Genomic DNA, 22,799 nt, shown 5'->3' on the forward strand with positions numbered 1-22,799 from the left:
GTATCACCATGTAACGGTGATCCACAGCCTTAATGTTGTAGATCCCGTCATAACACAGGCAACAATAACAACAAATCATGTGGAGCAGAGCGCCGAGCGGATGTGGAAGGCTGAGAAAATCTCGCAGGGATTCTGGTTAAAAGAAAAAAAAATTTCCTAACAAAAAAAGAAAAAACAAATCCTGGTTAAAAAAAAATAAATTTGTTCCTTCCTTTTAGAGGATAGTGTATTACATAATCATACTCCATCCATTAGTGCATCTTAGATTTATCCAACAGATAATTGAATTGTTAGGCTATACTCATGTTACCATAATATCATTGTTTGTTTCAGACCTCCATCATTTTGGATGACTAAAGTTATTATCTATGATAGTATCGGCTTACTTATCTATGATGGAGGTACAGTAATGCCTATAACAGACGGATTCCACCAACTGAGAGACCACTAGACCAACATCATCACCAGCAGAAGATCAACAACACCAGTAGGATGCCAGTGGTAAAATGCCCGATTCCTGACCGCGACTTTGAGACAGCTGATCTTGACGCAGCAATTGTGGCTATGGCAGCACTTCTGACAACCCATGCGCTAGTGCACACCACAACTCCCGCAAGTACTGCAAGCTACAACAAGGTAGAAAAAGTCAAACGACCATCTTATCAGCTGGTACAAGTGAGGACTGGTCATACTTCCTATCACGATGGAATGATTATGTCGAAGCCACCAAAATCAAGGACAAAGAACTGGTAATTCAACTGTTAAAGTGCTGTGATGAAACTTTGCGCAGAGACCTTACAAGATCAGCTGGTGGCTCCCTGACAGATAAATCGCAAGAAGATGTTCTAACAACCATGAGAGTCCTGGCAGTGCGTGAGGAAATTCAATGGTGACTCGGGTTACACTGAACAATATGACCGTGAAGAAACTGTGTGTTGATTTAGTGCTCATCTCCGTGGACAAGCAGGAGTATCCAAATTCCTAATACCGTGCACCAGCTGCAGCCATGAAATCAACTACACAGATGCAATCCTATTTGATGTGCTTGTTCGTGGACTCAATGACTCTGACATTCAACCAGACCTCCTTGGAGACAGAAATCAGAGCATGACTCTTGAACAAACTTTTCAGTTCGTTGAAGCCAAGGAATCTGGTAAACGTTCTGCATCCAAACTACTTGATTCCCAAGGTGCCGAAGTAACTAGCTGCACATATCGTCGCAACAGAAATGCTGCGCGTGTCATAACCAAGAAAACGGAAAAACAAGAGACAGCGTGCACTTATTGTGGTGGAAAGAAAGGTCACGGTGCGAGAGCAACTCTCTAACTTTGAAAAAAAAGAGTGTCCAGCATACGGTCAGACCTGCAACAACTGCAGAAGAATGCATCACCTTGAGGCTGTGTGCAGAGGCAAACAAAAAGTGACGGACACTAAGACTGAACATGAAAGTGCTGTATTTGACTCCCTTTGTGCTGCAACCAGTTATGACAAAAACTATGACAGACATGTTATTCATCTAGACCACCACCTATACAATCAGCTATCAGACACCTGGGTGCGCCAGTCATCACAGCTTCAACTTTTCATTCAGGTGACTGCTCCTGTTGATCCCAAAGACTATGACCACTTTGGCATAGACGCAAAGATCACACCAAAGCCAAAGACAACTACCATCACTGCTATGGCTGACACAGGCTGCCAAAGTTGTCTAGCCGGTATCAAAGTGCTTCATCGACTCGGTGTCTCAGAGAAACACTTAATTCCAGTGAAATGAAGATGCATGCTTCTAACAATGTCGGCATAAGAATCCTTGGAGCAGCTATTTTCCGCATCTCTGGCAAAAGAACCAGAGGAGAAACCTATTAAACGCCCCAAGTTGTGTACATGACTGACAAATCCGACAAAATGTTTCTAAGCAGAGAAGTATGTGCAGCACTTGGCATGATTGTACATAACTTCCCAACCATCAGTGAAATTGAACATGGTGTCCAGATATTCGACAAAAATAAACCAACTTGCCTAGTTACAAACTGGTCAAAGAATGGCATTGGTTTCTGGCTGTTCCAAAAAAATTGCACATGCATCAAATCTGTGCCCTTCTGTTGCCGAGACGGGTGGAAGATAACTCTTGTTGGCTGCATGTTCACCAGCTCCACAGAATCCAGGTATGCACCCGTCGAAGGTGAATCTCTTGCAGTTGCTGACGCCTTGGAGAAAGCAAGATACTTTGTTCTGGGATGTGACAAGTTGATCATCGCAGTAGACCACAAGCCCCAGATCAAGCTTTTTGGGGACAGATCACTGGAGGATATCCCCAATTCAAGACTTCGCAGTCTGAAGGAAAAGACCTTAAGGTACAAGTTCACAATGCTACATGTGCCTGGTGCCAAACACCGTGCTGCCAATACCGTATCTCGCCACCCACTTCGAAGGCCTGACAATATGGTTCTCATTGATGACATAGCCTCTGTTGATGGCTACAGCTGGAGTGAAGTGCTACAAACCATCCCAATACTGCAGCACAAAGCCTCGGATATTATGACCGGAGAACCAGACACGTGCCGCAATGTGGTGAAGCCATATTCTACTCATCAGCCTTGTCTTCAGTTACATCATTGCAGTTTATCTCCTGGGACAAGATTAGAACTGCAACAGCCAGCGACGAGGACATGTTCAACCTAGTACAGCAAATTGAAAATTGAATGTCAGACATCCGAAATGATCTGCCGCCTTCCTGTGTATATAAATACTTGAAAAAAAAAAGTTTCATAAAAAAATAAATTACTAACTATTATTTTTTTTAAATAAATCCTACAAACATCATTTTTATTCTTATTTTACATAAATAGTTGGAAAAAAAATCCCCAAAAACGTTTCATTAAAAAAAAAAATCTCTTATTTGTTTAGAAAAATTTTTTTATATGTATTTATTTTGCAAAAACAAAACAATTTCAAACAAAAATACTAATAATACAAAAAACATAAATGAACGGTTTCTGCTTTTTATTTATTTTTGGATGTTTTTACATTTACAATTTCATTTTACAGTTATTTTGTTGTGTTGTTTATTTTAGCGGCAACGCTTGTGATAGTATGAACCATTACCTCCCCTTAAAGAAATATTCAGTAAAGAAGTCTCGAATATACCTTCACTTCCGTTTGACAGGGAACTGGAGTTGAATAAAAAATGGAGACCGTATTCCGCTTATCATAAATGAATCTCATGTTTTGGTATTCTTTTACATAATGTTTCAACGCTCGGTTTTATCTGGCTGTTGACGTCATGCGCCGGGCAAAACCGAGCAAATGGTGAGTTACGTCTTTTCGTTAAATGGACAAGTACCAAATTACTTCGCCATTCTTAACATCGGGAGAAGAAATTATTTTGTAACACGCATGTACAGTAGTACTTTTTAGTTGAGAAAGTAGTTTTATCATAAAAGTTCAAATTCACTTGAAATTTAATATCAATTTTCAAATCTCGTTACAATAAAAAAGAAGTACCCATATTTTTTTTTTTTTACAAAAGATTAAATAAAAAATAATCTGAGTCAGCACTATTTAGTATGATAAATTTTGGGGCAGGCTGCACATTAAAATATTTTTCAAATGTATTACTTAGTAAATGTCAGTGACGTTCGCCATTCTTAATTTGAGGAGGAGGTGATATTTTGTAACATGCATGCACATTGGTACATTTAGTATGGAAAAAACATGGCGTCCAGTAAAAATATAATGTAATTCATTTGATAGTAAAGGTATTAATATCCAGAAAACTATTTGTCTACCCCAAATTTCAATGTGATATTCGCTTTCAGCATACACGAAAACCTACAAAAGTCGTGAATTTTGCGATGAATGCTGAGCTGGAAAGAAAGAAAATGATGTTTCATTTCATTATTTTTAATACGCAATCATTAATATATGTGAGAAACAGTCCCCCTTACGAACACAAATTCAAAATAGAGTCGTCAGTAACTGTCGGCGTAAATTTGTTTGAATTTAGCGAAATTTACGGTCAAATGATCGGTCACTTAAGAATCCATTCTCAATTTTATCGATATTTGACTTGTTTGAAAGAAACTGGTTAATGGAAAATTTAATTTTTAACTTTGCCAATAGAAAATGCCTTTCATTCAAATACATCATTGGAAAGAAAAACAGCTGCATGGTGTGAACACTTTAATACGATTTTCATAGCCTCGTAGTCGTCACGGCAAATGACAGCGAGATCTACTCAAACAGAATAATGGCCTGCAGAGTGTGTGTGCTCTCCAACTGTAAAACCCAGCTGCACACGTGCGGCAGTGTAAAGATCGTTTCAGCTATGCGCACAGTTCCTTTCTACACCCACGCAAATTCTTTTGGCATAAAAATTAAAACTCTGCCTTTTCATGGAAACGTCTTCCAAAAACATTAGACATTAAAAAATGCGTGATAAAAAATTGAATAATTCGACCTCCTATCTTTCCGAGCTTATAACTACTTGAAAAATGTAATTCAACCCCTAATATGTTTCAATTAAATGAGCAAAGATGGAATTTAAAAAAATAACAGGTTTAATAGCAAATTATGCAATATTTGTTTTCTTTAAATCGGTTTTCTTCAAAAAAGATTTAAAGAAAATCAACAAAATTTAACTTGCTTCGATAAAATATATGTATATATAAATTCCAAAAAATCACTTACCTATAAAAATACTGTTCAATGAGTACATCCATTCTTCATTGTTAAGAATTTATCCATATTTATATTTTAAATTCCATGTATTTTTTAAACAAAAGAATTTTTTAAACAACTATTAGAAAAGGCTGCCAATACGTAAGCATTGTTACAGTGTTAGCGAAACACCGAAACGGTGTTTGTTCTTGTTTTGAAATACGGATGGACAGAAGGATGTAAAAAACCACACATTCGCGTTAGTCATCTAGCCTTGTGCGTGAAAAAATATTTGTCACCATAGGTGAAAAATAGTCACGTTTTACTTATAAGTTTTTTGCCTTTAAAAAAAAAACTCGACAATTTTTTTTTTTTTTCAAAGAAATACATGAGTTTTTGATTTAATATATTTTATTTTTCTTTATGGCGTGATTTTTTTAATATCTAAGAAAACATTAAATGAAAAATGAAACAATTGTCGTAATTAAACGAAACTTTCTGTGCAATATAAGATTTTAAGGTTTCACTTAAAAAAAAATCAACGTGTTTTAAAAAAAAAAAGGTTTTACACTTTGGACTTTACAGGTAAATTCGTAAATAACTATTTTTTTGTTTGTTTTAAATCAATTTATTTCATTTATTGACCTTTTATCTTCAATTGGTGATATATAAATTTGAGGTGAGAAAAGCAAATATTTTCATTTTAATAGACATTTCAAAATGGGAGGGGGTGAATTAAAAAAAAAACTTTGTCTAGAATATTATATTAGCTTTATTGAAACGAGCATAGAATTTCACATTGAAGCTGAAAATATTGTAAAAATTGAATAGAAAAATTTTAATAGATGTTTAAAGTGAAAAAATTGAAAAAAAAAATTAACTCGTAAAATTCAATTGATTTAATTACGTAAACAAAATGGCTGCATGAAGACACGCAGGCACTTTGTAAACACTGTTTTGCTTTGTTTTTTAAATAAAAAAATAATATTTCTATTATTTTTTAAGCGACTTTAATAGTTTATTTTGGAAGTATATTCCATAAAGAAAATAAACAATCCACTTTAAAAAGAGAAATTACGATTTTTGTTATTATTTTAATCGCAGTTTTTTGTTAGGGTAATCAAAAATTCCCCCAAAATTGTGACACACATACCAAAGCACTTTACGTCACAAAAATATTTTTTGTTTTTGTTTTTCTTCAATCGGATTACGAAGAAAACAAATTTCCAAAATATCTTTTCTTACACCGTTCGTGGACCCGGTTCGAAATCTATAAAAAGGGCATTTTGCACCAAAACCAATCAGTGGAGCCCAACCAGCATGGTTGGCTGCAGTGAATGCCTTCGAAAATCCCTTTACCTTAAAATGTTTTTTTTTTACACGTTTTTTGTTCCAATATTAAAAGGAAATGAGATTTATTTTCATATTTTAAAAAAAATTTAAAAAAATATTGGTAAAATTTGTCGAAAGCTGTTTTTGACTTTTAACAACTCCAAAACAGCTTTGGAAAAATGGAATAGAAATTTTAATTCTGTTTAGCTTTAATCTTTTTTTTTTTCAAATTGATCTGGTCCCAGATTTTACTGAAGAAATTGACTAACATTTCAAGTAAGGAAGTTTAGATTTCTCCAAATATGTCCCCTTCCTATCACTCATACCGAAACAGCATTTTTTTCCATTTTTTTTTGGGGGGGGGGCACAAAATGACACATACTTTGTGCATTCAAGTTTTCTTGGTAAAATCCCGCGATGTTTACAACTTCTAATATATGACAATATTTTGGGCAATACCACGGCCAGCTAGATACGGAGGCCTAACAAATAGTTATTTCCAATAATCCTTTACTGACTGGCTGTACTTCCCCTGCTTGCAAGCGCCCTGGGGAATGGGCGGTGGGTACTTGCTAACACATCACCACTAAACATTTTAGTTCATTATTTCATTACTATTAGATTTTTTTCTTTATTTTGGTGTTCTTAAAGGCTTTAATCACCGCATTCATTTCCCCACCGTCTCATCCCGTATAGTTCATTTTTTCTATTGCCGTTATATTTTTTGCCTCTTTGTCTACCTTATATTTGATGGCACATTATTTCTCACGTAGAAAATTATCAAGATATTTGGAAAAGTAGTCGTCGGTAGATGAGAGGTCTGGAGACCGATTTTCATAGGCGAGCCAGAGTTTCTTAGACAAATTCGTTCAACTTCTACAGGGTTGGTTTTGCAACGTGCTGTCAGGCATTGTCGTGCAGTGGAATTGGGACTTTTTTTTTAAATCGGTTTTCAGCCAGAAATTTTGCTGTCAAGGGAGCGAAGTCCAACAATTTGACCTCTGAAAATTCTATCAAGATCTCCCGCCAATTTTAGATTTAAAAGCTTGAAATTTTAGATGTAGTTTGCTTGGCCAGAAATTTGGCTGCGAAGGGAGCACAGTTTAAGGATTTAACCTTTGAAAACTCAAGGAAACTCCTCCGCCAATTTTGGGTCTAAATACTTGGAAATTTTAGATGCAAATTGCATCAAACTTTTAAATTTAATTTGAACTCAAACAATAAATGTTAAGAGGTCAAAATTGGGGTCAAAGTTTTAAAATATTTGATTTCTTCGGTCTCTATAAAAATTGCCCAGCCAATTTTTAATCTAAAAATTTGAAATTTTACATAAAGTGTATTCAGACATAGGCATGCTTTTTCATCGGTTTTTGGCCAAGTATTTAGCTGCCAAAGGATCAAAGTTAAAAAAAAAATTATCTTTGCGGTCTTTAGTAAACTATTCAGCCAATTTTGGAAATTTGAAATTTTAAAGAGAGTGTAAGCAGACATGCAGCAAGCTTTTTAATCAGTTTTTGGAGTCATTTTTTTAACCATTACTATATATATATATATAGGGTCCAATATAATATGATAATAAATAGGAAATCTGCATTAATCAAAATATCATATTTATATATATATATATATATATATATATATATATATATATATATATATATATATGTGTGTGTGTGTGTATATAATTTATGATAGTTAAAAGTTAAATAAAATTTATTTGATAACCAAATAAATAAACACAAAAACACAATATAATTTTCTGTGTAATTTAACTGATACTTCTACAAAACCAACCATTTTGCAGCCCAAATTGAGAGTCTCATATAGATTTTCTTATTAGCTGTATTTTTATTAAATGAGTGTATTAGTCATATGCACCCAAAAGTACATTAGCCATATGCATTTGAGACAATTATTCCAATGAGTGCTCATTTTATTAATCCTAACGAGAAATACATACTTATCAGTAAAATGTTTGTTTTTATAACCCTGAAATACATTTCACATGGAAATGTTTTAAATAAATAAGATTGTTGAATATTGAATAGACATTTTATAGATTCAGTCAATGTTTTATACATTTGTTTCAATGAAAATATATATATATATATATATATATATATATATATATATATATATATATATATGAGTAAAATATCTTCCTTTGGTCACATTGTTGTCTAGAAATTTATGCAAATACGTTTCACATAAACTTTTTATATTTTACACCTCAGATCATCATTTTGGGTGTTCCTGTACTGTAGACTTAATCGATTACCACTTTGCTTCTTGGATATTTTGATGGATCGTACTATGTTGACTTTATAAAATTTGTACTGCATTTTGTAATCTTTATTTTTATTTTATTCTATATTATTTTGTATATATTTCTTCCTCACATGAATGAAGACTTAATCGATTACCACTTGTTTTGGATATTTTTATGGATTTTACTATGTTGACTTTATAAAATTTGTACTGCATGTTTTATCTTTATTTTCTTAATCTGTAATATTTTTTATATATTCCTTCTTCACATTTTTGTAAATATTTGTATATTTCTTCTATCTTTTATGATATATGTATATATATTTTCTTACATTTTTAATGCCAGTTTTTATCTATATATAACCATTGTCTTATATTATGATGAAAAGAATTAAGCTTTGTAATAACATGATTAAAATAATTTTTATTATATTTAATGTGTTTTTTGTTTATCAAATAAATTTTATTTAACTTTTAACTACTATGAATTATATATATATATATATATATATATATATATATAAAAGGTAGGATTGTGTGTGTGAGGACATCTCTCAACCTATATACTCAACGGATGTCTGATCTACAGATTAAAAATTTAGAATATAGGATATTCAGACATATGAAAATTGGTTTTAATCGGTTTTTATCTGGAAAAAATGCTGCTGAGAGATCAAAATTAGCAAATTGGTAGAAGTCGTCGGGTGTTTATGTTTGTCAACTATTTCATGACTGCATCTGCAGTCGAGGAAGCGGAAAGCTTATTCATGTTAAGGATAAGTAGGTTTGAAAACATATTTAAAGATCCTGTTGAGCTGGACTAATGGTTATCATACTTGACTCACTTTATTTTGGTTTCGATCTCAGCTTGTGTATTTTTTTAATAGTATAGCAATAATCACCTGAATATGTCTTTGTTTCTTTCCGTTTTTACTTCATTTCTGTAAAGAATTTAACGTAACGTTTAACACGTGCTGTATTTCTGTTTATAATAAATAATAAATCTGCAATAATTAAAAATATTTATACATATTTTATGACTGGGTAATGCAAGGTTGCTTGCTAGTATATTTATGAAAGTGAAAATGTGTGTTAACAACTCTCAACCTTATACATTTTATACTTAAAAATTGATATATAGGGTATTCAGACATGTGGAAAAGTTTTAATCGGTATACATCCAGAGAAAAGGGATCCTAAGTGCTCCAAATTAAAAAAGTTCCACATCCTCTTGCCAGATTACCAACTTCAATTCTTTGTTATTTTTATTACATTTTCACCCAAAAAAAGGCACATTGCCACTTTGATGTAGGGGGCTACTATCAGGGTCATAAGCTACAGGGGAACAATGTGGGGAGTTGGACAACAAGATGTCGGTTCACGTTACACTTGAACTTCTGCATGTCAGTAAAGTTAGGGAAGCAGTGACCCGGAAGAGAATTCCAAAGTCTAGTGGTTCTGAGGAAGAAATTACTGGAGTAGAAGGCTCTTACATCTAGGCATCTCAACTGTGAAGGGGTGGGATTAAGCTGCTTGTCGGGGGTATTTACATCGAGGGGGTACAAGTGCTTGCAGTTCGTCGGAGCATTCATTGTTAAAGTACTTGTAGAACAGGCAGAGGGATGCAAAATTTTGTCGATGGAATAGAGGCTGAAGCTTAGATTACAGTTCAGGACCTATTAGCTTGGCGACTCTCTTTTGAACCTTGTCTAAGAGTGAGAGACTAGTAGCAGATGACCAGCCCAAATATGACAACAATCCTCCATACATGGGCGAATGGTTGCCTTATAGAGGTACAGGATACTTTCGGGCGTTAGTAGCTTTCTAGCACGGTAGAAAGAACTTACCTTTTTCGCAGCGGTCCTGGCAATGCTCTCAATGTAATTTCCCCAACTCATGTTTCCTGTGAACGTTAAGCCAAGGACCAAGGATTGTGTGACTAATGCCCATCGTCCACTTGGTAACACGGACTACTTAGTAGTATTAGTAGACATCATCCTAAATTCCCAAGCCAAAGTTTAGAAGCCATTTATCAAAACGACAGTGTACTATAGATAGACTCTTTTTTCCTGCTGAATAATATACCAATGAGAAATCAAATTATACAAAGTGGGCATTGAAGCACATGTGCCTACATGAAAGCATTATAGCAAGTCGTGCTTTCTCAATGGTTCACCTTAAATTGTGTAGCTGTCATTGTGTGGTGAATGCCCATCGTCCACTTGATAACATGGATTACTTAGTAGTATCAATAGACATCATCCTAAATTCCCAAGCCAAAGTTTAGAAGCCATTTATCAAAACGACAGTTTACTACAAAAGGAAAGACTGAGAAGCCCTCATCAAACATATCAGATGCTAAATAAACTAATATCTTTTTACCTGCTGAATAGTATGCCTACATGAAAGTATTATAACAAGTCGTGCTTTCCCCAATAGTTCACCACATATTGTGCAATTGCCATTCTACAATGATAGCATGCATTCTGTTGATTCGAACGTCATAAGTCAAGTACAAATAGACAACATTTATAGATGCAAGAAATCATTGTAAGAGTGAAACAGCCACAGCCAAGAACATGCATGTTGAAATAACAAGGAAACATAGAATCACAGAAGATTTGTAACATAATCGTTATTTTTATGAAATGGTGTTAGATTTTAACAGTCAGAACCACACGTTGTGTCTGAGATTTCAATGTAATTAAATACACTGAATAAGGTGAGCGACCCAAGGTTTTAGCTGTTGATATATCCAAACCCTTTCACAAAGTCTGACATAAAGTCTTCTGATGAAAATTAAATTACATGGTATAACTGGACGGATTTTTAATATAATTAGATCCTTTTAAGACAAGAGGACCATCCAGGTTGCTCTTAATAGACGTACATCCAAACAGAATTGGGGTCGATCCTTTTGTTATTATTATTCCTTATATTCAATCATGGCTTCTCTAATAACATTGTGTCCAAGATGGGAATGTTTGCCAATGAGACGATACTGTATTACAGGCACAACAGAAAAACGGATATACACAAATCTTAGATAATGGAAGAATCCTTAGAAAACTACCTCTAGACTGCAGTGGACTGGGGCCGTAAATGGACAGTAACATTTAATTCTACTAAAATTAAGCTGATCTCATTTACAATTACAAGAAGCCTTTACAACCACCGATATCTATGACTAATAACATCCTATCTTAGAGTTCTTTCTTCAAAATCTTCGGCCTGTCATTCACAGGAAATATAAACTAGAACAAATACATTAACATTGCAAAGGCTGCTGTAAAAGAAGGTGGCTTCCCTCTATTGTGCTAGAGGATTACCTCCACCAGAGAGTATCTTGTCCCTTTACAGAACCAACATTTGTCCAAGAATGGAACTTATTGTCACATCTGGGCTGGTGCATTTACCGCTAGTCTCTCTTTATATTACATGTCAAAGAAGTCTCAAAGCTAATAGATCTAACACTGTCGACAAAGCTCCAACTTCTGTCCCATCGCCACTGCACCATGTTCTTGTTTTACAAATATTTAAATAGTATATGCTTCGTATGTAGTTTAGCATTGGATTTGACTACCAAATGCTTTGCCATATATTACAAAGTTATTAAAAGTTAGGAAAATAATTTTCCTCTCTCCACAGTTGACTATTTAAATATGTTGTAGTATTCCTTTCTTATTGTCTATGGAACTTACTACCTAAGTCTAACACATGAACTCCATATGAGATACATAGATATTCGAATGTTCCATTAAATTTCTTTATCTCAAACACTGAGTTAGTAAAGAAATTGAGAACATAATTTTCCTCTCCCCAATTAACCATTTCCATGTGTTGTAATATATCTTTTGTTTTGGTCTCTTGGTCTTACTGGATCCTGGTATTTATCTTGTCCGGTGGAGTATCTAGCTTTGTGTTGTTACTTGAAGTAACATCAATTAGAGAAGGTGTGCCATTCCTTTTAAAAGGCGTAGAAAGGAAATCATTTTTGGCTGGGAAATGTGATTGAAATATTTGGTTAGGGTTTACTTCTAAGAAAAATTATCCTCATGCCAGGTTGTTCTGACAAAACCTACTCGACACTCGAAGGTCGTCTAGTAGGCATTCAAGTTATTTTTAGTAGGCATTCAAGTCCTCTCCAGTAGGAGTTAAAGATCTCTCCTTATGCATTAAAATTCTTGCTATCTCCAGAGTGTGTTTGCATGTGCTTCGTTACATGATTTTTTTGTGCAAATGCTTTACCACACACTTTACAAGAAAAAGGTTTCTCCCCCGTGTGTGTTTGCATGTGAACTTTTGCATCAGTTTGTTGGGCAAATGCTTTACCACACACTTCACAGGAAAAAGGTTTCTCTCCAGTGTGTGTTCGCATGTGTCTCGTTACATTATTTTGACAAGCAAATGCTTTACCACAAATTTTACATGAATACGGTTTCTCTCCAGTGTGTGTTCGCATGTGTTTCTTTACATAATTTTTTAGTGCAAATGCTCTACCACAAACTTCACAAGAAAAAGGTTTCTCTCCAGTGTGTGTTAGCATGTGCACTGTTGCATCAGTTTGTCGCGTAAATGCTTTACCACACACTTCACAAGAAAAAGATTTATCTCTTTTTTTTAAATCAGTGTGTGTTCGCATGTGTCTTGTTACATTATTTTGTTGTGCAAATGCTTTCCCACAAATTTTACATAAATAACGTTTCTCGCTCATGTGTGTTCGCATGTGAACTTTTGCATCAGTGTGATGTGTAAATGCTTTACCACACACTTCACAAGAATAAGGTTTCTCTCCAGTGTGAATTCGCATGTGTATTGTTGCATTACTTTGATCTGCAAACCTTTTTCCACAAACTTTACAAGAAAAAGGTTTCTCTCCAGTGTGTGTTCGCGTGTGTACTGTTACATTATTTTGACATGCAAATGTTTTACCACAAATTTTACATGAATACGGTTTCTCTCCAGTATGTGTTCGCATGTGTTCCTTTACATGATGTTTTAGTGCAAATTCTTTGCCACAAACTTCACAAGAAAAAGGTTTCTCTCCAGTGTGTGTTCGCATGTGCACTGTTGCATCAGTTTGTTGGGTAAATGCTTTACCACACACTTCACAAGAAAAAGGTTTCTCTCTTTCTTTTAAATCAGTGTGTGTTCGCATGTGTCTCGTTACATTGTTTTGTTGTGCAAATGCTTTACCACAAACTTTACAAGAAAAAGGTTTCTCTCCAGTGTGTGTTCGCATGTGTTCCTTGACATTATTTTTTTGCGCAAATGCTTTACCGCATGCTTTACAAGAAAAAGGTTTCTCTCCAGTGTGTGTTCGCATATGTGTGATAGCATTAGCTTTCCATGCTAATGTTTTACCACACACGTCACAATAAAAAGGGTTCTCTCTTTTATTTTTCATTTATTTTACTTTTGTTATTTGAAGAGATTAAGGGGCTCCCTCATGGGGCAAACACTTGATTCTGTTACAATTTATATCCGATGGACTCTTTTAAGAATAGACCATGTTCCCTTTATGGCTGCTATCTGTATTTCCTTAAAGCTTGGTCTTCAAGTGATTGTTCTTAAGCATTTCTGAAGATTCGTTTTTTAAGACCAGTTGCACCTGTCACAACTGGTATAATGTTTTTTTTTTCTTTCGGAGATTATGTTGTTTTTAGATCATTTTTTAGGTCCTGACATTTTGGTATCTTTTCCCGTTCAGCTCTAATAAGGCCAAAGTTATTTGGAACTGTGACATCGATGAGTGCAGTTCACAAAAAAGTTCATTTTGTCTGTGTTTGCAGATGCTCTCCAAAGTGGGTCCTAATGAGTGATTTTAATTTAGCATTGGTTAAAAATGTTTTATCACACATTTTACTATGACATTTTCTCTCCAGTGTTTATTCTTTGCATGTGTATTGCAGCATAAGATTTGCTTGCAAACGCTTTGTCACACTTATCTAGAATAATGTGTTCCTTTTGCCCGTGCTTGCAAGTGTTCGTTGGTTCAAGAATAATTTGAAGATGCAAAACCACACACTTCACATGTGTTATGTGTCAGCGTGTTTGTTTTTAAATTAGAACTTGTTGAACATGCTCTCCCAAACAAAATAAACAATAAATTAGTTTTTTATGTGCATAAGCAACATTTAACCTGACAGTTGATTTAAAATGCTTTACCACACACTTCACAACTATGTATTTCCTGTGTGTGATGATTCAGAATGGCTTAAAGATGCTCCTCCAATATTAGATTTTGTAGAAAAAAGGTAATTTGCAAACATTTCAAAACGATAAAAAATTTCTCGGTAATGTTTATCTTTTTAAACTTCTTACTGAAAATGCTAAGCTAAGATTTTTTCAAGAATAACATTTATTTTGAGTGTCTCCAACTGTATTTTCAAATGAAAATGCAACACTTTTTACGATAAGTTGTTTTTATCCAATGTCTGTTCATCAACAGATGTTCTCTAGTTTTTGTTTCATTTCTGAATATTGATTCATCAGAATCACAAGTCAATTATATGAGTTTATTTGTCCACTGTAACTCTTATCTGTGAAGAAAAAGAAATACAATTATACAGATTTTACAGAAAAAATATGCAATAAATCAAGCAAAAACTAATAATCGAAAACCTCAAGTAATTTCTTGCTCAACAGCAGGTTCAATATTGCCTCACGCAGTAATCAGTTAAAACTTGGTAACGTGCAAAGCTGTTACTTTTGCACATATCTCAGCAGCTGCTAATTTGACGGATGATAACAAAAAGATGAAGAGGATGAAAACTACACAAACTGCTAATGTGATGGATAACAACAATGAGATAAAAACTACAAAAACAACATTGAATCGATGATTGTTGAATGGCAACACCTGGTTATCACACAAACAAAACAAAAAACTAATCAAATATAAAAGAAGGAATAAACGAGATGTTACAGAGATATTTTCCCTTGACTGATAAATATGACGCATTTTTTATCTCCACTTCTTTTTCTCTTAAGATGGGGACAAATAGGTGAGGTTCACTCTACGTCTTAATTGATATGAAGAATCTTATGACTACAAGTGGATTATTAATGAGTCTGTTCTCATGACTGCAAATGTGATGGATGACAACAAGAAGATGAAGGGGATGAAAACTACAAAAACAAAATTGTGTCACTGGTTGTCAAGTAGCAACACCTGGTTATCACACAAACAAAACATAAACTAATCAAAATAAACTAATCAAAAACACTAATCAAAATAATAGAAATAAAAATGAGATGTTACAGAGCTATTGTCCCGTGACTGATAAATATGTTTTATCTCTGCCTTTTTTAAATCTTAATATAGGGACAAATGAGTGAATTTTACTCTATGTCTAAACTGACAACACGTCCATAACTATTGGTTATGTCATGATATGGATTTTCTTACCTGGTTCTATTAAGATATAATGGCTACACAGGAAACTATCGTTATTAAAAGATAACAAGCCAGGGTGAACTGTGTTCTTTTGACTACATGTGGATAAGTAATGGGTCTGATGGACAAGCAGATCTTTAAAATATCATCATGCAATATCTCTCTTTACTGATCTGACTCAAGCGGGCAATGGTGTATGACAAAAATTAGTTGATGACATCCGCAGTGAAACAAAGTCTGAGTGCATTCAAGGAGTTTTCAATGGACTGAAGCACAGCTATGAGAAAAGACCTTCTACAAGAAGCACAATGGTCACAATCAGATACAATTTTGTTCACAAATTCATCCAAGTTCAAAGTATCAAACTATCAGCTACATTTAATGTTTGTTATGTTGTCTTTGCTTAATGTGTATAGCTATTATAAGAGCTTGTCATGAGGCAATAATTGCATTCTGTTGCAAAAAAATGATCATTCTGTCAAACAACTATATGGCTGTCCTGAGCGAATGAGACAGTCAGGAGACACAGCTGTATGTACTTCATGTTTGTTAAATGGTTTGAAGGGACGGAATATATGAATAGGTTTTGCCAGTGTCACATGATAAAGAATTCTCATAAGTTGTTTGGACCACTTGTGGTTAATTTAACATTCGTGGGTTGATCTAAAAGTCTAAGCAAGTGGGAACAGTTTTGAATGAAATGCTTTAAAATGTTGTACTCTCCAGTGAATGATCATGGGTTCCTGACTGTCTTAGAAGAATAATCGGAGTAAAGTGTAATGATTAGGTGGGGTCAATTTAACAAGACTCCTTCAGACCACATCCACCAAAAATGGATGTTTGCTTCAGACAGTTTTGCTGATAATCTTAAATTAGCCTGAGACAAAGGGGCCAGGAGTATGTGACAAATTGAGAAAAAGTCCTTTACTGATTCCACCATAATACAGATCATAAGCAAGTTAATTTTTAAATATCCCTTTACCAATACGTCACTGAGTACACAGCACATTAATCCCTTCAAAGCTGTCTCTGATCCTGGCAAGTCCAGGTGTAGACACATATTTATATGAAAAAGGTCACAATGTCACAATATTTCATGACTTTTATTGCCAAAAGAATCTGATAGAAAGCGCTAGTGAGATCATTTTTAAGAATCCATCGCCACTGGCCTATCTTCCTCCCAGTGAAGCCAATATTAAGCATTGAAGGTGAATGAGGTTTTAAGCAGTGACCAACGCTAGAAAATCAGAGACAAAGCAGTTACATCCAGTAGAGTTGCTGAGTATTCAGGAGAAACTGTTGTTGCTGGAATGAATGTTGAGATCTCTGTATCTGTTGTGTTGCACTGGTTGTGTTGGGTATGCAAAGCATCAACATGTCGAACCTGCCTCCAATTGACTCGCAATGTTGTTGAACCATACTTGATTCAAGCTTCATCAATATCAGGTTTGATGCCAGCGTACATGATCTCAGCCATCTGTAATAACTATTGAAGTATCTAATGTAATGCTGACTTCCTCTACTTTTATTGGCAGACTATTGCTTTATATGATTGTCAGTGCCAGTGCTAATCAGGAGATATTAATGAAAGATGTTAGTCACTGAAACACACCTTATAGTTCAAGTCTTGTGATATATAGTGAATCAGTAATTTGCCAATTGTTTTAACAAAACGTTATCAATAGGATGGCTGCGTGTCTAGTTTAATCTCTCTACCATAATTTTGAAACTTCTATCATCAATTTTGTTTTTATATATTGGAATTGGGGTTTGTATTACTGTACACAGATTCGAAAAATAAATGTTATCAAAGGCAAGATAAGTTACTTTTCTACCAAACTGGATATATTTTTTGTGTTTTTATCCAATGTAACATATTTATTCAGCTCGAAAAACATGCAGTGTTTACCGATGTATTGGACAATTCAAAATGGCGGCCGACTCTCTCTTTAACATGGTAAGTTCGAGAAAAGGTGTTATAAATAATAAACTAGACAAAATACTATTAAAAAACACCGAATATATGTCAACCTATGTCACGATAATATATATTGAGCGAATTTCTAACAGTATTTTGTCTAGTTTATTATTTATAACGCCTTTTCTCGAACTTACCGTGTTTAATAGAGAGTCGGTCGCCATTTTGAATTGTCCAATACATCGGTAAACACTGCATGTTTTTCGAGCTGAATACACATGTTACATTGAATAAAAACCTGAAAAATATATCCAGTTTGGTAGAAAAGTAACTTATCTTGCCTTTGATAACATTTATTTGTTATATATTTGTTTTTTGACAACTTTTTCGAATCTATGTGTACAGTAATACAAACCCTGGAATTTTTATTTCTTCCACTGTGTCCGGATGAGGAAAGAGAGCAGATTGAATTTGATTGGTTAGGAGTGTCAGAAGTCGCCATTAAAAAAGGAGTGATTATTTAGATTATCTATCTTTCAAAGCTTATAACAATATGAATAATGTAATTTAAACCCTAATTTTTTTTTCAATAAAAGGAGCAAAGACCGAACTTTAAAATAATAAAAGGTGTTATCGAAAAATATACAATATTTTTTTAAATCGGTTTTCTTTAAAAAAGATTTCACGAAATTTAACGAATTTTAACTTAAACTAAATAAAATAAATATATATAAATTAAAAAAAAATCACTTACCTTCATAAAATACTAATCAACGGATGCTTCTATTCTTACTTTATGAGAATTTGTCCATATTTATATTTTATATTCCATGTATTTTTTAAATAAAAGAAACCTTTTTAAACAGCTATTTGAAAAGACCGCCATTATGTAAGCATTAACTGGTGTAGCTAGCCAGTGTTTCTTCCTGTTTTGAAATACGGATGGATAAAAGGACGTAAAAATAACACATACGCATAAGTCGACAAGCCTTGTGCGTGAAGAAGTATGTGTCACTGTGGATCGAAAATAATCACATTTTACTTATCAGTATTTGCCTAAAAAAAAAAACACTCTACGAATTTTTTCTTTTTTTTCTTTCGAAGAAATACATGAGTTTTTGATTTAATATATTTTATTACTTCTTTATGGAGTGATTTTTTTTTGTAAATATCTAAAAAACATTGAATGAAATAGAAAAATTGTCGTAATTCTACGAAAATTTCTGGACAAACAAAATTATAAGGTTTCACTTAAAAAAACAAAAAAATTCAACGGTCTTTAAAAATAGGTTTTAAACTTTGGACTTTACAGGTAAATTTGCAAATAACTTCTTTTGTTGTTTTAAATTAGTTTATTTTATTCATTGATCTTTTATCTTAAATTTGTGATATATAAATTTGAGGTGAGAAAATTAATTATTTTCATTTGAATAGACATTTCAAAATGGTGGGTGAATTAAAAAACGCTTGCCTAGAATATTATATTCGGTTTATTGAAAGAGCATAAAATTTCACACTGAACCTGAAAATATGGTAAACATTGAACCAATAGAAAAATTTTGATAGATTTTTAAAGTTTAAAATTGAAAAAAATTTAACTCGTAAAATTCAATTGATTTCATTACATAAAAAAATGGCTGCATTAACGTGCACAGGCACTGTGTAAACACTTTTTAAAAAAAAAATGATTTTCTATTATTTTTTAACAACGTTAATAGTTTATTTTGGAGTATATTCCATAAAAAAAGGCCCTGTCGGTGGGGCATTAGAATATGCCGACTGCCCCCCCCCTCCCTGCAGAGGGTAAAAGTCCCTCAATGGGGTCCTAGATATGACCTTAAACTATATCCAGTGGTGAGGCCCAGCTTGTGGGCTTTGGGGAGTGGTAAGCCATGCCCATGAGCCACCCTTTAATTACCATTGCTCCCAGATCCACTCTGACCCGGAGTGGTAGTACTTGTTAGGGTCCCAACTATGGATTAAATAGAAACCGACGTGAAAACAACAAATATACTCAATTAAAAATTTTTTCTTAAATCTTTGGATTCGGCATTAAATAACCCGAAAAGGGTTGATATGTCGTAAAACAAAAACAACCAACCAACCAACCATAAAGAAAAAAACATAACTCACTTTAAAAAGAGAAATTACGAGTTTTTTTTTTTAAAATATTTTATTCATAGTTTTGTGTTAGGGGTGTCTCTTGGCCTTCGGGACAAGATCAAAGTGTAGTATCTGTTCTTCAGATGCTGCACTTTTATTTCTTGTTCTCTTTCGGTGGAGGAGAAATCCTTCACGACTGAGACAATTTTTATTTTTGTACCTTTTCTCCACGTTAAAAAACGACCCTGGTGTCTAATTCTGTCCCGTGGGGAGGCATAGTAAATAGGTACATTCAAAGAAAAAAATGCGTGGCTTAGCAGCAGAAATTACAACCCATAACAAAAGAATACCGACGCTTTTGTTTACCTCTATTCTAGAATTTGTTCAAATGTTTTTTTTTTTGTATTTTTAATTTGAACCCCATAAATAAATGTCTAATCTCAATTTAAACATTTTTTATATAACAATTTATATAATTTTCAGATTATAAAATAAAATATTCAAAATAACGTGATTTTGTTTCAATAAATTTATGATCAATTCTTTTAACATTACAAATAATAAAAGTCATAAAATTACTTACTTTTTTGTCCAGTTTCTTCTTTCCATTTTTATTTGATTAAAAAAAAAGAAAGAAAAAATTTCGATATGTAAAATAAAAAAAATTTTTTTTTTCTTAACCAATTTCTTTCCAACAAGTCACGTCGTCGAAGACAAAGAACTAAAAGAAAAAGAAGAGCGTCAATCAAGGGAGGTAATTTTGTCCTCAAAATTTGTTTCTATTTTTTGTAGAATTCATGGTGTTATGGAATTATCATATTAAAAGCAGAATAATGTTTTATTTTTATAATTTTCAATAGAAGTTTTAATTTTAAATGTTTAAACACAAATAATGATTAAATTATGTTAAGCTGAAAATTACAGATTCATTCAAGCAAGAAAAATATAAGAATCTTACATATAAAAATTATGCGAAACATGTAATCTAAAAAAAAAAAAAAAAAAAGATGCAATGTTTTTGAAATGACAATTTTTGGTGTGAAAAAATTAAATAAAAAATGCTTACTTCAATGGCAATATCGGTAGTTCGAGAAATTGATTTTCTCGAATTACATCGAATTCATTAATACAGATTTTAGGGGCTTTTTTTTCGTAATGTTTAAAATTATTTATTTTTTATTGTTACAATTTACAATGATTTGTTTTTAAAATTAATTCATTTTTGTTTTACTACAGAAAACTATAAATTTACTAAAAATGATTTTGTTTAAACAGAATAATAAATTTTTACTATGATTAAAAAAATAATAATGGGTTTATTATATTTCGGGATCACCATTTGATAAATACTGAAAATTTCATTAAAATTAATTTGCTGATTTTTTGTGAACTTTCCAGTAAAGGGGATCAAATGTTCGTATTTATTTTGCATGTATCAACGGAAAAGAAAATTATAAAATTCATTTATTTTTTAATTTTTATTTTAAGGTTGGTTTTTCGTAAAATTATCAGAATATTTTTCCATGCTAATCTTAAAAATAATAATTATTTATTTTACATGTATCTACAAAAAGAAAATGATAAAATTCATTTTTTTTTATTTTAAGGTTGCTTTTTCGTAAAAAATAATCAAAATATCTTTCCATGCTAATCTGAAAAATAATTATTATTTATTTTACATGTATCTACAAAAAGAAAATGATAAAATTCATTTTTATTATTTTAAGGTTGGTTTTTCGTAAAAAAAAAAAAATAATCAAAATATGGTAAATGTTTACTTTGAATTTAGGAAAACTCGTCCCGGGAAAACTCGTCTCGGGAAAACTCGTCTCCGGAAAATTCGTTTCCGGAAAACTCGACCCCGGAAAACTCGTCCCCTTCCGCTAGGTAGGAAAACTGGTCCCTTATTGAATAAATATCGATTGAAAACACATTTTATGATCGTTCTTGAAGGAGATATTGCTTTTTTTTTTAAATAGACTATAGCCCCCATAATATTTAAAAAAAATATTTTTACTTGTTTAATGTTTTTTTTTTTTTTTTTTAATAAAATCGATTTTCTAAGTGTCCGTTTTCTACCTAACTGGCTAAGTTAGTGGTCTCACTTATTTTAAAGCGTTTATTATGTTCAGAAACGAGACCGCATATTTTTTTATATCAATATAAAAAGAATTTACTTATTTACTGTTGTTTATAAAAGGGTAAAAATCGATTTTTCTACCTCGCCGACTATGTTGTTTGTTGTTTAATTTATTTGGAATCGTTTATTCGGCAAAGAAAAAAAAACCCACAGAAAACAAACAAAAAACATGTCGAGTGTTACGTGAGAACGAGAAATAATGTCCGGTATATCATATCTTAGGGGTCTTGATAATTGCTAAAAAAAAAAAAAAAGAAAATTAAAGAAATTACTGAGGGAGAATTGGTTTTAAGAAGAAAATAAAAATTTTTAATATTTTTTTAAAATATAATTTAGAGAGGGGGGGGTAAAAACTATATCTCCCTCCGAAAAACAACCAACAAAAAATGAAATTAAAAAGATTCTTGATAAACGATAGCGGAGTTTTCAATAAAATTGATTAATAAATCTATTTAGTGATTACTTTTTCTCTGAATGATTGATTTTGAAATTTTGAAGTAAAAATTTAAAAAAAATGAAAAATGAGTTAACGAGAGATTGTTAGCGCATGATGGCATCTCTCGCGCCAAAAAAATATTTCGCTTTTAATTTATTAGTTAATTTTTGCAAAATTTGACAGGACGACAATAAATGTTGATAACTGATACAATTATAATTTTAAATAACGCATGAGTGCATTCATTTGGTATGAGAGAAAACAAAAACATAACAACAAAAAAACTATCATAATTAAAAAACAAAAACAAAAAAGTAACGAAGAATCGAATGAATCGCTCCCTGTTTTTTAATTTTTTGTTTTGTTTTTTATTATTGTTTTTATGACTGCAAAAAACATCGTTAAAATAAGAAGAACAAAAAAATGTGTAATTAATTTTGTATGAACATAATAAACGCTATAAAATAAGTGAAACCACTAAGAACTTAGCCAGTTTGGTAGAAAACGGACACTTAGAAAATCGATTTTATTAAAACATTAAACA

The 22,799-nt window shown here is 32.7% G+C and overlaps 2 protein-coding genes across 2 annotated transcripts in view; one reads left to right on the forward strand and one right to left on the reverse strand.

The window, feature by feature from the left end:
- Positions 1 to 22,799, forward strand: part of LOC145269211 (uncharacterized) — a 113,949-nt gene that overhangs the window by 69,169 nt on the left and 21,981 nt on the right. The window contains exons 6-7 of the mRNA XM_080124829.1: positions 1,521 to 1,715; positions 1,877 to 2,681. Of these exons, the coding sequence (XP_079980955.1) occupies positions 1,521 to 1,715; positions 1,877 to 2,681 (1,000 nt within the window). The remainder of the gene's footprint in view (positions 1 to 1,520; positions 1,716 to 1,876; positions 2,682 to 22,799) is intronic.
- On the reverse strand, positions 10,875 to 20,383 carry LOC145269795 (uncharacterized). Its single transcript, XM_080125511.1, has 2 exons — positions 20,263 to 20,383; positions 10,875 to 14,801 (listed from the first exon to the last, which is right to left on the reverse strand). Exon 2 carries the CDS (start codon positions 13,664 to 13,666, stop codon positions 12,428 to 12,430), a length of 1,239 nt encoding a protein of 412 aa, XP_079981637.1. The 5' UTR covers positions 13,667 to 14,801; positions 20,263 to 20,383; the 3' UTR covers positions 10,875 to 12,427.

Source organism: Euprymna scolopes, chromosome 45 (assembly GCF_053919585.1).
Source record: "Euprymna scolopes isolate OS-2025 chromosome 45, ASM5391958v1, whole genome shotgun sequence".
NCBI classification, from domain to species: Eukaryota; Metazoa; Mollusca; class Cephalopoda; order Sepiida; family Sepiolidae; genus Euprymna; species Euprymna scolopes.

Bases quoted from the DNA above. Each gene is read 5' to 3' on its own strand.
- LOC145269795 (XM_080125511.1), bottom strand. From the start codon at position 13,666: ATGAAAAATAAAAGAGAGAACCCTTTTTATTGTGACGTGTGTGGTAAA.